Source organism: Dermacentor variabilis, chromosome 11, assembly GCF_050947875.1.
Source record: "Dermacentor variabilis isolate Ectoservices chromosome 11, ASM5094787v1, whole genome shotgun sequence".
Classification (NCBI taxonomy): domain Eukaryota; kingdom Metazoa; phylum Arthropoda; class Arachnida; order Ixodida; family Ixodidae; genus Dermacentor; species Dermacentor variabilis.
Genome location: NC_134578.1, coordinates 11,512,087 through 11,528,580, shown reverse-complemented (window position 1 = coordinate 11,528,580; position 16,494 = coordinate 11,512,087). Strand labels below are relative to the sequence as shown.

The following is a 16,494-nucleotide window of genomic DNA, read 5'->3' as shown; positions in this document are numbered from 1 at the left end:
GTGTGTGTGTGTGAATTAGTCGTTTAAACAAAGGACAAGAGAATGCACGCCTAATCCTATTTTTTAAACTTGTTAAACAACTGTACCTTTTCCTCACATGCACGTGCAACGTAGCCGGCCAGGTATGCAATCGGTGCTAACTCTATGTCAGCTACTAGCTCACTCCACATAGTGATGAATTCAAGCTCACTCAAGAGCTTCTGCAGGTGAGATGGCAGCTGGCAAGACAAGTTTCACCATCCGGAATGCGAAGTTTAACGGCCGTTTTCGCCAAACATGGCGAAACCATGTTCTTCAATCATGCTGCCCGCCGTTGAGGATCGCACGGAAATTCATGATATCGGATCGTCGGATCTTTCCTTGCGTTGGTGCTGCACAGCGGCACACAGCAGTTGCGCGGCATGGCACCGTCTGTGCTAACGTCTGTTCACACCGTACACGACCACACACGTGCGCAGATCCAGTAGGGCAGTCGTATATCATAAAGAAACCCGCTACGACGCGTGAGACCCATGGCTCTGCGGCGCTCGGGCGCTCTTCCTCCTGCAAAGCATCCCGGAGCAGTGGCGCCCCGACGGCGGAAACTGTAAACTCTCGCATCATGCCCTCGCCCAGTAAAAACGGCGCGACGCGACGGGCCGCACCAAGTGCGTTTCCATTGAGCGGCCGTGGCAATGGCTTGAAGTGGCTTGACAGTACAGGAGAAAGACATGTTGCAGACAATCCAATCCATGCCAACGCGCTAAACATGGCAGACGTGAGGCCGGCATTTGTTCCGCGGCGTCGGTCTTTCTAAACTTGTGTGCGCTCCCAAATGTGCATATTTTGACTGCACAGGTGTATGTGTTCATAGGTGCTCGCGGCAGAGCGCCTCATCGTTTTTTTTTTTCGGTATGACTTCCATTATCAAACTGCACGCCATTTCGGGCGTTCAAGATGAATCGCCGCAGTGCTACCTCCTGCAAGTGGACGAATTTAAGTTTTTGCTCGACTGTGGCTGGGATGAGTTCTTCAGCTTGCAAGCTGTCAAAGAAATGAAAAAGTGAGTGAGCGTGAAACCGTGTACAAGTGCTAGTCGGCGTTCTTATGACAACCATTTGTTTTCGTAGCCAACTTGTCTTTGAAGCGTTTCTTCTAAACGTTCCTTAATTTTGTGATTTTACAGTAGTCGTGTCATGCCTAGACTCTAGGCATTTCTAGACATTATTTTTGGGCATTTTATGAACTTGTGTACACTTGTAGGGAAGGGCCAACGTAGAGATCATTGTGCACATCTCGCAACAGGTGTTACTTACTCATGGCGCGGCCCCAGCATTGTGTGATGTTTTCATATCGCTTGGGTGCACGATTATCTTTAAGTTCACATGTGTGCGCACTTTTCTCCAGTAATGCCTTAGCACACTTTATTTTTTGCTCGCCATGATAGATCCTTTTTTCAACATAAATAAATAAAACCTTCGGGAACAGCGGAAGGAACACTTCAGTATGAGTAGTTTCCGTGTCATCAAATGCTCGAATTAAAAACATCAGCATGGATGCAGAATTTAAATGCGATGCTTGCCATTATCACTATTATTAAGCGGTTATGTTGGGAAATTTATATAGTAATGCCCACCTTATATTTGCTATCATGTGTAGCATTTGTATGGACTTCCTTCATCTTTTACATTATGAAGGATTCGAAATATGGTGCTCACATCATTTCTCTATGCAGGCATGCAAGCCAGGTGGATGCAGTACTTCTTTCATTTCCTGACTGTGGACACCTGGGGGCACTGCCATACTTGGTGGGGCAGTGTGAGCTCAAGTGCCCCATCTATGCAACTGTCCCCGTTTACAAGATGGGCCAGATGTTCATGTACGACCTGTTCCAGTCACGCCATAACATGGAGGACTTTACTCTTTTTACCCTCGACGATGTCGACGCTGCCTTCGACAAAATCATTCAACTCAAGTACAGCCAAACAGTCAATCTGAAAGGTGAGGTCACATTACACATTTACGCTGCATGCTACCACAACCTCATGGTCCACAGACGCAACTGTGTGTTTAGATGTGGGCCACAAGATTGAGTGGAGTTCATGCTTGGCAGACACTGACTGAACCACGTGTAATTCGAACGGCATGTCGCATTCTCTGCTAGCCACTGTGTGTTTATACGCACTCGTGCAGCATGCATATTTGCTAAAGGCACTTTGTTCCATGGCTGAAGCACAGTTTTAAATGCTAAAATGCAATTTCTTATATTCAAGAGAAGCATTAGGATTTGCACTGCAATAAGACTAGTAATTGCACGTGTCAAGCACGTGATGTGTATCGTCGCACCCACGGTTCACCACAATCGTGTATATTTTGTGTGTGTGTCTTTCACATTTCAACTACATCACAAAAAGCACTTGGCATCATTTTAAACAATTGAAATGGTCACAGCAATGCATGGGTGTAGCTCTTTTGCAATTTGTTGTCTGGATGTGTTGGTGATTCCGTACACTATGTGATACCACGAAACATGAATGAGGTACGTGAAGATCACTCGGCAGTAGAAAAAAAAAAGTAAGAACTCGCATTATATTGCATGGCTGTCACTTCATGACTGTGTGACCACCTTTATCTGCCTGAGATGTCCCTTTATTATGCGGTCCTGGTCCCATTAGGAAGACATAATCTTTTCTTCAATCAAAACTTATTCTTTGTTAAGGAAACCGAAAGTACAGCATTACATGACGATCATATGGCACATGGCAGCCACTAGACACAGGAAGTCGTAGCACTGATTTGCTGGCAGCTATTACTACATGCATTTTACTGTGGTGATCATGCCATTGTGCTATCACTCACAGTAGCATACATAACTCGTCTACTGAACTTAGTTTCTGTTTTGGACTTCACAGAAGAAAAAAAAAGGTGATGCATAAACAAGCGGTGAAGTAGGGTGCACATTAATAGTTAACAAATGCTTTTTTTTTTACATGACCGCATGATTAACAGAAAGTGTGGAATTAATTGAGTTGCGCAACGGTTACACCAGCAGAGCAGGCAGAATGCAAGTGGAACATGCGTAAATAACACCAATGAAGTGCCGAAACAGACCGTGTGGCCGAGTGCCAGTCCCCTGTTTAGTAATGGCTTGCACTTATTTCATGCAAAAATGTGGAATTAAATGGAAATATATTATCAGTGGTGCAGCGGTGGCGTAGAGGTAGAGCATCCACCTTGCGTGCAAGGGGACCGTGGTTCGCATCCCGGTGCCATGCAATTTTCCACCGGATTAAAAAAAAATCTGAATATTGATAAAATTGCATAAACGGGCCTGGAGAGTGGCCTGATCCCGGTGACCAGAACCGGTAACGCACTCTCTCACCAGAGCAGGATTGGCCACCCTGGTGCAGTACTTGGCCACAACCTCCTATATAAATACAACAATCAAACCCCGGCCCTCAGTCCCCAGCAGCTCCGAAGCAACTGACCACGGCAGCAGTCAGACCTGTGATGCAGCAGAGGGTGCTAAGAATCTGGATCCGGACACGCCGCCATTGGAATCTGAACCTGGCAACGTTTAATGTTAGAATGTTATCTAGTGAGGCGAGTCTAGCAGCGCTATTGGAGGAATTAGAGTGCAGTAAATGGGATATAATAGGGCTCAGTGAAGTTAGGAGGACAAAAGAAGCATATACAGTGCTAAAAAGCGGGCACATCCTGTGCTACCAGGGCTTAGCGGAGAGACGAGGAGTCAGATTCCTGATTAATAAGGATATAGCTGGTAACATACAGGAATTCTATAGCATTAACGAGAGGGTGGCAGGTCTTGTTGTGAAACTTAATAAGAGGTGCAAATTGAAGGTCGTACAGGTCTACGCCCCTACGTCCAGTCATGATGACCAGGAAGTCGAAAGCTTCTATGAAGACGTTGAATCGGCGATGGCTAAAGTCAAAGCAAAATACACTATACTGATGGGCTCTTCAATGCCAGGGTAGTCAAGAAGCAGGCTGGAGACAAGTCAGTGGGGGAATATGGCATATGTTCTAGGAATAGCAGGGGAGAGTTATTAGTAGAGTTTGCAGAACAGAATAATATACGGATAATGAATATATCATCACTGATAGCTTTGCAGCTGTGCTACCCATACATCTTAATTTGATGTCATTGTATAGACGAAAGAAGCAATTACTCAATCATGAATGTGTTGCTTGCACAGATCGTGCAGTTGTCATGCCACACATGACATAATCGAAGCTAAATTTAGCTGTTTGCTTGGCGTTCGGAGAGGCGTACCTAGGCAGTGCATTTGTCGATTCGAGCAGGACTGGTTGCATTTGGGAGAACTCACTGAGTCATAAAAGGTATAATTTATCATTTCATCAGGGTTATATCATATCAGGGTTATGGTGCCCCTGCATTGAACACACACAGTCCAGAAATGGCATGAAGAAACTCGGGCAGCAAGCCAGAGGGATGTCCGACCCCTTTGATGAGAGCAGAATGTGTCCATCTCCGTTGGGAGCACAAGTGCAGGAGCCCCTACCATGTACGTACAAGGGCGGCGAACTCCAGTGGCACTAGTAGGAGGATCATTTCTTTACCTTAGTGCCCCGACACTCTCTGCAAAATAAATGGACCCACTATGGATAGGCAGCGAGGATGATGGCAAAATTAAACCGTAAGACCCACCCCGACTACCTGTAACATAAAGTAAGCTTTCTAATATGTGAATAAATGAACTTGTGCATTTAGCTACATCATTTTTACCCCATTGCCAGCACACCCCCTGGAGCATGCACTAGACATTTCACATGCTTCACTGCAGCTGCGTCCCTAATACAGTCTATGCAATCTTTAAAAATAAAAGCATGCACATAACTCTGTACATTACTCCTTGAGCCATAAGAAACAAAGTGTTCAGCTACTACAATAACATTTCAGCGCTATGAATGTTACTCGCACTTTGCAGTCACTGGAGAAAAATGATGTTGCTTCCAGAAAACTGGTTCTTTATCTGCCTCTATTCACAAGTGTACAATCCAATCCAACATTAAAGCACCAAACTCGTTTTACATCTTTTTGATTTGATCTGCACTTACATAAACAAGGAACCTTCACATGCACAGATTTGTCAGTTTTGTGTGACGCCTGCCATACTTATTCGAAAATATGTCAAACTTTTTTTATTCTTTCAAAAATGATACCCAGAATGAGCTATCCACCTATATTCGTGACCAAAGGATTTCGACCTATACTCATGAACCAATCTACCAAAAGTTCCATGCGAATGGAGTGCCTCCTTCACACCCACTGTAAAGACAATCTGGAGATTGTCTAGACTGGCTTTAGGAAATGCTGCAGACGCAGTGTACTCAACAGCTCCGAGGATCATGTTGTTTGGGGTGCCTGGGACGTTGGCAAAGCCTCCGACGAGGACAACTACTCTGGCACTTAGGACAAGGATGTAGCTTGTGACATGGCTAGCAAGATTTAGTAGCTGAGCTTATAGTAAATAAGCGAGTGTCATATAAGTTTTCTTGTTTTTGTAAAAAGATGTGGGTCTGCCTTTATTTGGATTACCTATTTTCATTTCTCTGCAAGTCCAATATAGAGGGTGACCTGTATACATGTTTGACCAATCTTCAAGCAAATACGGTAGTTATTTTGTTCTTTTAATGCTTATCAGGTACATGAAATTACAGCAGTTCCTATAGACCCCTTCGAGCTCTCTGGTATCCACAACCACGCTTTTATTGATTAAAATATTAGTTTTTTGATCTAGTGATTGGTTGATGTGTTCCATGTGCCAAAGCAACACAGGTGTTATGAGGGACTTTACTAGTGGAGCAAACTATTTTGTTCCTTCTATGCTTGTTAGCTGGATGGAATTACAGCAGGGTTTGCAGGCATATTTTTTAATCTCTAGCACAAGTGGCACAGCAGCACCAGTTGTGCCTAAGTACTACATTTGTGACTTGCCGAGCCAGGCTGCGCAAAAACCATAACAATGCCTCATATTGTGTCCAAGATGCTCCAAAACACTTGAGTGCGACCACTTAGGGCAGCCTGATTCAAGGCAAAAAGAGGGAAGTGATAGAACTCAAGGTAGATAGCCTATGTTTTGTTTACTTGATCCTCAGGATATCGGGAGTCATTACGTACCGCACTTTGCTGGTCGGTTCGAGCCTGCCCATTCACGTGCAGTAATGCACAACCATATTAGTACACCTGCGAGCCTGCGTTCGTGTTTTATGAGTGGCATACCTTTGTACTTATCCCCCAAGACGCCAACGCATGTGCAAGTTCATACCTTCCATCGGGGCCTGTAGACCTAACTTGCTTTGCTTGCTCGTTCACTCGGCGTCAGCACACACCTGTTAAAACCCATTCAGTGTGTCTATTTCATTTCTGTGCAGTTGTTTCACTTACAGCAGTGCAAATACGCATTGTAAAATGTAAATGCGAAAACTTCGATTAGGCTCCCTGTCACTTGCTAGGAACACTGTAGCAGCGCACAATTCATGTTTGAGTCTAAGGATATTTGATTTACATTAATTTGAAGCATCCATATTGTAACAATGTTACCATTTTTGTCAAATACTAATATTTTCTCACCTTGTGCTCTAGCTACTAAAGCCAAGGGGACCATAAAGGGGTTGGTATAATGGGAGTCCCTTTGATACAAAGCTAGACTGCAATCAACAAGTTACCCCATCGCCACCATGTTAAATGCACTCACGGTAGAGGCCCCACAGGCCATTATGTCTATGTCATTAAGCCATAGAAATAAGATATTTAACATGGAAAAGCAAACGAAGCAGCAAAGTGCATGGTCATGTTTGTACTGGTCAAGATAGCTTATGTGCAAAAGAACTCTCACTGGAAGTATGGCTGGGTTAATCATGCATGGCGAGTGTTGGCCCTAGTTAGTAACGCATGCGTCAACATGTGAATGCATTTTACGTCAGCCGCATTCATAGGAGAACAGCATGCTTGCAAACTGACAAAACCATTACTAATGGTAAAAAATATCTTGGTTTAAGAAACTTTTTTAAACAACCCACGGTGTCAGTGCTTGTCTCCATTGTGCTTTTCTGTCCTTTGTCTGCAGTTGCGCTTGTCTGCAGTTGCGCTGTGCACACTGTGGTTTTAATTCTTGGAAGAATTAAATAGAAGAGTCTAAATGGGATCGAAGTATCTTGCCCCGTAACAGGTCCCAAAATGCTGTTCGAATCGTCCGTTATTTTGAACCATGGGAATTAGAATTACAGTTATAACTCAATCTAACGAAACCCTGTCTTACGAAGTTCCCGATCTAACAAAGAAATTTCTATTCCCTAGCATGTACTCATAAGGTTCCATGTTGTCATCGACCCGAATGAACGAAACTAGCTTGCATTAAACCCGATTTAATGAAGCTTTTTCAGAAATGAATGAGTAAAAAAAATATTGGGATTATTTTCTAATTTTGACACAGACGGGTTTTTCTTAGAGCGTGCACTCTAACGCTAGCACGTTAAAACATCTGGGCACCCTAGTCACGGCCCTAGCTTTATTTTGGCGAGACTGCATGCCACGCCCATGCACAGAACAACAGACTCGACAGCTGCGAAGCATTCTTATGAGATGGCGCTAGGGGAGCCGGTAGTTGGGCCGCCCACGCGGACTTTTTGCACACGCAGCCATGGTTCAGCAGCAAATGCAATGCCGCAGTAGCTTTTGGGTGTCGCTATGCTACAATTTTAGATTTCGAAGGACCAAAAAATCTCTTACTCGTTTTTCGGAACTTCCCAATTTAACGAAATAATTCAAGCATGGTCACCACGTCGTTAAATCGAGTTTCAACTGTACAAGGACTTCACTGTACCTGGTAAACATTGCAGAGTGGAACGTAGATGTCTTTGGATCTGTAACTGCAGGAGCTATTGGCAAAATTAAGGACTAGAGTAAAAATTGTGATGACTTACTTCATTGAGCCACTCCAGATTTGAAGTGGTACTGCTCCAAATAAGCTGCTCTAAATTTAAAATTTGCAGCTCCCAAAGTGTCCTTTTTACCCTGTTAATTTGCTCGAAACTAAAAATATTCTGGTCCAAAACCAAGATTTTACTGCTCCCAAAATTGCATCAGAAGCAGACACTGCTGTTCCAAATCTACTCTAGGGAACCATGGGTGTCTGCATGCCACACTTTTATTAACATAATAGTTGATTGGTGTAGTGGTTGATGGCTAGTGTTTAATGTCCTAAAGCAGCAGCCACTGTAAGAGGCATCATAGTGTAAAGCTGTAGATTAATTTTGACCACCATGAGTTCTTCAGCAGGCACCCAATGTACATTATCACTTACGCATTCCATTTCCATTAGAATGCAGCCACCACAGCGCATGATCGAACCTGCTACCATGTGCTCATACAATACCATAGCGACTGAGTGACCATGGCAGATAGACTGTACTCTGGGAAACGCCGGTCTCTGACTTGTTTGCAGGTAAAGGCCAGGGCCTCTCCATCACTCCGCTTCCAGCTGGTCACATGATCGGGGGCACAGTGTGGCGCATAGTCAAGGATGGTGAAGAGGACATTGTGTACGCGGTGGACTTCAACCACAAGAAGGAGCGGCATCTTAATGGCTGTGCCCTCGAGACCATCAGCCGGCCATCTCTGCTCATCACGGACTGCTACAATGCAAACTATGCACAGGCACGCCGAAGGACGCGTGACGAGCAGCTCATGAGTAAGCACCGCTTTCTATTTCTCCAGATTTCACTATTGTTGAGGTGTCGGTCGTACAATGTATATTTTGTGTGCAGTAAGCATAATGCACGTCTGTGGGCTAATAGATCAGCATGCATATAATAGAGAAGTAGGTTAATCAAATTTGCTATGGGTTCCGAACCGTCGGCCAGCCTTCCACACAACTTGTCCCGTGTGTCCTTGCTCATTTGCTCTTGCAGATGCACCGCGCCTCTTGTAGAGTTCTCCTGGACTGTGCTCATCAAGGCACCACTATAACGGTCAAAATTTGGGCTATATCCAAGCCACCCACTTGACTACAATCTGTAGACCTATGGCCAACACAACACCATAGATCACTGCTAGACTTCATCGAAGCAAACCAGCTCTTCTATATGTACAGGTCGGCCCACTGTTAGAGGGAACACCCGAATGCGTGGCTCATGCTCAGTGCAGCACTATGTACGGGAAGCGACGAAAACCAAGTGCATGCGTGAAACGGCGCCGGTGCGGCGCATGCTGTGCATCATCTGCTACCAACTTGCCGCTTTGCTTGTGCAGTGCCGTGCTGCCATGCAATCACACATCAGCAGGATCTGCCTCAAAGAGAAGCATTTAATTCTGTGCACTGCTACCCGTGAGACATAGAAAGCATACAAGTACACTCACTTCTACTACCGTGGCATAGAATGTGAATAATCAGGGGCAGAACTATGTTTCGGAGAATGGTATTTTAGGACAAGCCAAATAACATTGCCGTGCTGCGTCTCGCGCGAGCATTCCGCGGATGGAAACACATTCACAACACCGTCGGTAACTGCAAATTATTATCTATGTATTTGCTTATATATGTTCGTCTCACTCCCTCACTATCACTTTGGAAGAAAACAGCGATACTTCTGAATAACTATACACATGTTTACATTTCCTGATGTGCCAATGGCAGCTTTACACAGCATTTCGTATCTTCCAGCAACTCGACAGACTGAGCACGTTGTAGGCAGACATCACTGAAACATGCCATGCGCCACAGGGCCGTAAACAAACTGTGGTGTCACTCGTTTCGTTGAGTCAGTTGCCATGATCCATCCATGAAGTGAATGTGTTTCAATCTGTCGTGTGATAACGTCTGAATGCTAAGCCTCCTCCAGAAAAACATTGCTTTATAAGGGTATCTACCAACCGGGAATTCTCAAGGATATTGAGTAGTCTGGAAGAACTCAGGGAAAACTCAGTGAATTTGTGCTTCTATCACGGAAAATTAGCTGTAATTTTATTGAAAGGGAACGAAAGTCGGGGTAACGCTGGCTTGAGTAACAGACAGGAACCGTAACGAATCGTCTTTGATGCCACATCGTTGGCTGGAGGAGTTGCCAGTGTACAGTAAACGACCGACTTTTCGGACGGCTTCGCGGTACCTCCACGTACCCCATATAGTCAATGTATCAGAACGTCTGAAATTTCAGATGCAAGAACCCTTTGCCATACGATTTTGTTGAGTTTTTTGCCGGGACCGCCGGTCCGAAACAGCATCAATCAAAGCCACCACTGCAGTCGTTTTGATTACCTCGCCGCCTCGAACCGGCGCTTTCGCATGCAGATCCTGCGGCATCGCTAGGCCTAGCTGCTCGACGTTCGCTGTTAAGCTTCTTGATATTGGGTGCAGTGTTTTTCATTGAATGAATTCGCCGCTGTCAGCAATGGCACCGACTCCACATTTGTGGCCCTCACGATTGGCTTCGAAGCTCGGAAGAAACGGTACATTGCATAATGCCGGTTCCCAAAAGTCAGCTTCGCCTCTGTACAGAAATGTTACTTCGTGAAGCTACGCAGAAGTATTGCGGTGAAGCATAACAAGACTGTGGAGGGGCTATTGCCACGGGACACAGTATGTATTCCTTAATTTATACGCACGTGCACCCGGTATCTCCTGTCACAGTCCGAGCACTGATATGACTAATATGTGTACCGACAGGCCTTCAGAGCTTTTTCGAATGTGCCCGTGGCGGTTTGAGTCCTTTAAGGACAGTAAAAGACATGCATTCTTTTCCAACTGGCCGATTTTTCAGATGTTTTCTTGGGCCCTAGGGAGTTCAAAAATCCGACGTTGACTGTACAACTGACCAAAAAGATGCTTCAAATGGTCCGTGGGGCAAACGAGCGGCGGAAGGAGGATGAGAACAGAAACGACCTACGCATTGAGAAATGAACAGGAAAGGAAGGATGCTGTCACCGTTTTGAAGGCGCTTGAGCTCAAAAAACAAAGTGTTGGCTGATGCCAAGATGCAGTTGTCCCTCATCCAAACCAAAATAAACTCTTTAAAGCAGTGAAACACAACACTGAGGCATCGTGTGCTGGCTGAGAGTATGTCAGGACAGTTGAGATTGACTTACAAGCTGTTGAGAGAGAATCTCAATTGTGACAAAGTTCGGGCCTCATACCACTAAGCTTGCTATCAGTTGATAGAAATAGCTCATATTCTAAAATATTTGCTTCTTTATGCATCTCCTTTTTATTCGTATTTGAGAATGTCCGACTCAATTTGCAGTTTTTTTTTTTCGAAAACATTTTATTTGCTGTGCATTTTACTAACCTCTCCCTTCTATTCTCTTTTTGAATAAAATAAACACTACTCCATAGTATTAAACTAGATAAAGTCGGGGTTTTTTTTTCACATGCTTTCTAGAGAGTGACAGCATTGGGCGACATGGTTTCAGCCCATCTCGACATAAAACATAGTTCTGCGTCACTCAGGGAATTTTGCAAAGGCACTCAGGGAAAACCTGGAAAACTCAGGGAATTTGAAAATGTCAACTTGGTAGACACCCTGTTCATGTCGCCTATAATGTTTTGAAAGCTCGATCATTTCTGTGCTCTTATCATCCAGTTGCCTGGCAAGTGAAATGCATCTTTGCTCCTTTAGATTGCATTCATTGCAACTACAGCGCAAGATGTGTGGTCACCCAGCCACACAGAGGCGAAGCGATGGGGTCATTTCGTGCATGCGCTTGCTTTTTGGTGCTTCTCATACATGGCGCTGCGCGGAGGGTGAGCCATGTGCTTGCATGTTCCCTCTAAGAGTTGACCAACCTGTACATTATAACAAAACTATTTTATGCAGCATGATGAAATTTCAAATTAAGAAAAAAATCATTCAGATTGCTGCATTTGCTCAGAAGGCATTATTAAAGGAGGATCCTCAACAGCCATACAAACATAACAAAAAGTTATGATAAAGCTCACACAGCATAAACGAGCAATAGGTGCACATGTCAGATAGGTATGGGATATAAATATACTATAATTCTTACAGCAGATTTGTGGCTGCCAACAAACCTTTTCATATTGGGACTGTGTAATGTGAAGTTGAGAATTTTTTTCCTCATTTATAAGATGACTTGGTAATTTCCCATCACTTGCACATATTAGGCCTGCATTTCTGTGGTCCAGCCTGTTCAGATTTTGTTCCTTCGACTTTCATCAGCTAATCTTCTAATCCAAGCCTTTTAACATCTAGATAAATAGGTAAATCTCCAATTGCCTATGTCATCAGGGGGCTATATGCCTTCTCACCAACTACATACAGTGGTACGAAGGACGGGGCTTGTGATTAACAAGAACATATTACTGGACTAATTGGTGCATAACTGTTAATAGGAAGAACCTTGTATGAACCAGATGATGACAACAGTAATACACACATAGACAGGACAAGTGCTGAGTACGAACTCTTTTTGAAATGCAGAGATCAAAAGTGTACACAAATCTTCACGCAAGTACAGTAATACATCAGTGTCACTTTATGGAAGGGAACTGGTGTATATCACTGTTCACGGAGAGCAATGAGTCTGGGGCAATGATTACAAAGAGGCCTGCGTGGTGCGTTTGCATGAAGGTTTGTGTACAGTGCTTTGCATAAAGTTCCAGTGGATACCTGGCCATGCCGGCATTTCAGGAAATGAAAGAGCGGATGAAGCTGCCAGAAATGGACTCCAATAACGCAAGTTCAAAACAACATTTTTTACGAACGCCGACGCTTCAAACATGGCAAAAAAATATGCCTATCAAGAAAAAGACCACATCTGGAATCTGCCGCTTCACCAAGATAACTTCCTGCGTTACAATGACCCAGAAATGAGACCGAAAAATTCACGAACACTTCCTCGACGCTTAGAGACATTGTACAATCGTCTTCGACTGAACGTGGCATACACGAACAATTATCTGTACCGCATAGGGCTTACTACTAACCCATACTGTGATAACTGTCGCAACTTAGAGACAATTGAGCACATATTATTAGAATGCCCCACGTACCGCGACGAGAGACAATTTCTTGAGCAACAAATGGATACGATTTGCCAACAACCGTTAGCGTTACCGAGCATCCTAGGTCCAATGCCCGGCACTTCAATACAGCGACGGGTTTTGGATTTATTGTTCAAATACCTGTCGGAAATTGGTCTAGTAGGAAAGCTTTAAAAATTGCACACCTTATATACAAAAGCCTAAATTTACCCGCCATGTCACCTGTAGATATTAGTATCAGGTCCACTCGGACATTCCATATTTATTTTTGTCCTCTTTTTCTCCCAGTCTCTTCTGGAATCTTTTAATCCCATTCCCCATCCCTATACAGAGTAGCATGCCAGCGGTTATATACGAGCCGGCAAAATTCTCTGTTTTTCTAATAAAGAGCTCTCTCTCTCTCTGTGTACAGTGCTAGGGGTGTACAAATGTCAAAATTTTCAAATCCATATTGAATGCAATACATAGCTTCGAATATCAAATAGTGATACGCACAAACGTGCATTTATTAGCAAGTCGGGTTATCTTAACATGTTGGAACTTCACAAATATGGCAAAAAAATAATAAAAGAGTCTATAAGCCGTTATACTAAAATATTGTATATTTGGCTCATATTAACTTGGAAAATTGAGTAATTCCCACGAGCTGTCTGTTCTCGCCAACCCTTATTATACATCAAATGCCCATAAACTCAGGCATTTGACCCTGTGCTAGCCATCACTTATTGCGTCTTCTGTCAAGCAATAAGCTCATTATTAGGGGTGGGGTTGTGAAACAGCACATCTTGCTGTCCACAAATCCGTGCCCCTTGCTATTAAAAGGCTGGCTTTCTCGCAAAGTGCAAACGTCCAGTGGCTAAACAGATTTTACCGGAAAAATTTTGCCACCATCGTGAAATTATGACAAGATTCAACACAAAATCAGGCACATAATGTTAGATCATATTGCAAAAGTTATATGATATATACATAATTTATTTCACCTATATCAGCAAATAACATATTTAGTTGAACCTAAGCCGACCCTCGAAATTTGCAAGGCCAGAGAATTAAAAAACTCGAATGTAAGCAGAGTGACAAAAAAAGATACTTGACTGAGAAAAGAGCATGCATCATATTACGCAAGCATACTCGTAGGCACGTCCGACGTTTATTCAGTGGCGTAAGCAGCATCCGGGACATTACTGTCCTCTTTGTCGCTTGTTCCTTCTCGCAGTGAATCGTCCTTACTTGCATCCAGCACATTAGAAGTACTACACTTTCGGAATACGCGCACAATCATTTCTGCCATAATTTCGTCTCATGTCACAACGATCCAGTTCACCAGCTGGCTCAGCAAAGCACGCTTGATGCATCCAGTTGAAGTGAACTGATGCTCTTGCAATGTCAGTCAGTCAGTATAATGTTTCTAAAGCCTGTCTTTGAATGTTGACGTCGAGCAGCCGCAATATAATCATGATGTCCATACCGCATCACAAAAGCACAGTCTTACGACATCAGTAAAGTGACCACAGTAGGAGTCAGGAACCAGGAGTGACTCCTTATGCAACAGGGCCCCAGCATGGCATTGCCAAACTATCTTGGCCCAGTCTTCCACGATTGTGCTACTCCTCAACCTGTTCTCTAGAACATGCACGACAACATTCTTCAGGAGCACTTCTCCGGTTAAAGGAGTCTTGCACCTAAAAACAATGTATGGCAGCAGCTTCCACCTGTCAGCAGCACAATTCAACATTGTCATTATTTGTTGCTTTTCATAGCCTGCACTTCAGACATGAGCTTCCTTGGCACCTTTTTTTTAACCTTGAACACCACAACATATCAAAGTAGACTGGCATCTGATCAGCATTCCCAATTTGACCCAATTGGTAGCTCTTCTCCAGTCCTTCGTTGATTACATAGCACTTGAATACGATGAGCTTCTCATTGAATTCGCTAGAAAGCCTTTGGTATGCTGAAGTCCATCATCAAAGGCTGCATACGAAACGCTTCAAAGATGGCAAGACCCAGCTCCTGCTGGCCGTGAACTGGGTTCATGCAACGCCTCGAACATTTTCAACCCCCCTTGCCTTCACCTGCAATCTCCATCATTGTAGGCATGCACGCTTCTCTGTGTCCTGATGAAGTTCGTATTGTTTGTTTTTTTCCACTTTGTAGTGGCGACCTTTCTGTGGTCCGGTGAATGCCATCCACATTGCAGCACAGTTTAAGAGCTCATTCTATTTGTTCCACCATCGGCGCACATTCTTTTCATCTACGCTGAACTTGCGCTTGACTTGGAGGTTTGATGTTTTCTCTGCTTGCGAAACGACCTTTTGCTTAAAGGCCACAGTGTAGTGGGGTCACTTGGTGGGTTCTATTCCCCCTCGAGCATGGGCTCTTCACAAGAACAAGGTAACAGTGAAATGCTTGCAGACGCAACCACTCAGATTGACACACTTTGAGAAAACGAAGAAACATAATCGTACACGCCAGTCGCCAATTTGCCCACTGCGATTCTGTGGGCCCGAGATGACATTAAGCATCTGGTAGTTGCAGCCAAATCGCATCCTCGAATCTCAGCTGACCTTCTACTTTTGCACATTGTTTTTTAATGTCTGCTTAGATTCAAGTAAATGCAGTATAAGGAATCAGTTAATATAATGACATATCAGATATAATGAAGCAAATATAATATTACAAATTTATTTAGCCTAAAATATTTTAGCATGTATGCTTACAATGAATATTGGTTATGAAGACAGTCTTGTGTCAAATGCACCTTCATTGTAATGATGCTCAAATGTATGTGTTCAAGTTGATTTATTTACTTGTCTATCTGGCAAAATGACCTGGACTGCTGAAGCATTACAGTGTTGGGACTCTTATCATTTCTGGTATGTTCCTTGCAGCCAACATTCTCCAAACCCTGCGGAACAGTGGCAATGTTCTAGTGGCCGTCGACACCGCTGGCCGTGTCCTCGAACTGGCCCACATGCTGGTACGACAAGTCTGCTTATGCTCATTCAAGCTTGAAGCTAACATTTGCGCACTTAAACAATGTCACTGTAGTAGACTGTGCTTATCATTTTCGTTGTTTAACACTTATAAGTCCTTGGGGCATAGGTAATGAACTCAGACTTCTGAGTATCAATCTTGGTCCATTTAGATGAATACCGTAATCATGCTCGCACTGAGCTTAAAACCCACCATGGCAGATAGGTGGCTATGGCGTCGTGCTGCTAAACTCGGTGTCACGGGTTCGATCCCAGCTGTAGTTGTCACATTTCAGTGCGGGCAAAATTCAAAAACGCTCATACACTTGCTATATTCAAGTGCATGTTAACCCCAGCCCATCAAAATTAATCCGAAGTCCCCCACTACGCCATGTCTCATAGTCATATCTTGGGTTTGGCTCATATATTGCAATTTAATTAATTTAATGTTTAATCAAGCTAAAGTTGATTTATTTAATCTTATTGGTAAACAGTAC

The 16,494-nt window shown here is 43.8% G+C and overlaps 1 protein-coding gene across 1 annotated transcript in view; it reads left to right on the top strand.

Annotated features, from left to right (window-relative positions):
- Positions 1 to 724: 724 nt before the first annotated feature.
- Positions 725 to 16,494, top strand: part of Cpsf100 (cleavage and polyadenylation specificity factor subunit 2) — a 59,195-nt gene continuing 43,425 nt past the window's right edge. The window contains exons 1-4 of the mRNA XM_075675371.1: positions 725 to 1,042; positions 1,715 to 1,980; positions 8,469 to 8,714; positions 15,914 to 16,002. Of these exons, the coding sequence (XP_075531486.1) occupies positions 894 to 1,042; positions 1,715 to 1,980; positions 8,469 to 8,714; positions 15,914 to 16,002 (750 nt within the window). The 5' untranslated portion in view covers positions 725 to 893. The remainder of the gene's footprint in view (positions 1,043 to 1,714; positions 1,981 to 8,468; positions 8,715 to 15,913; positions 16,003 to 16,494) is intronic.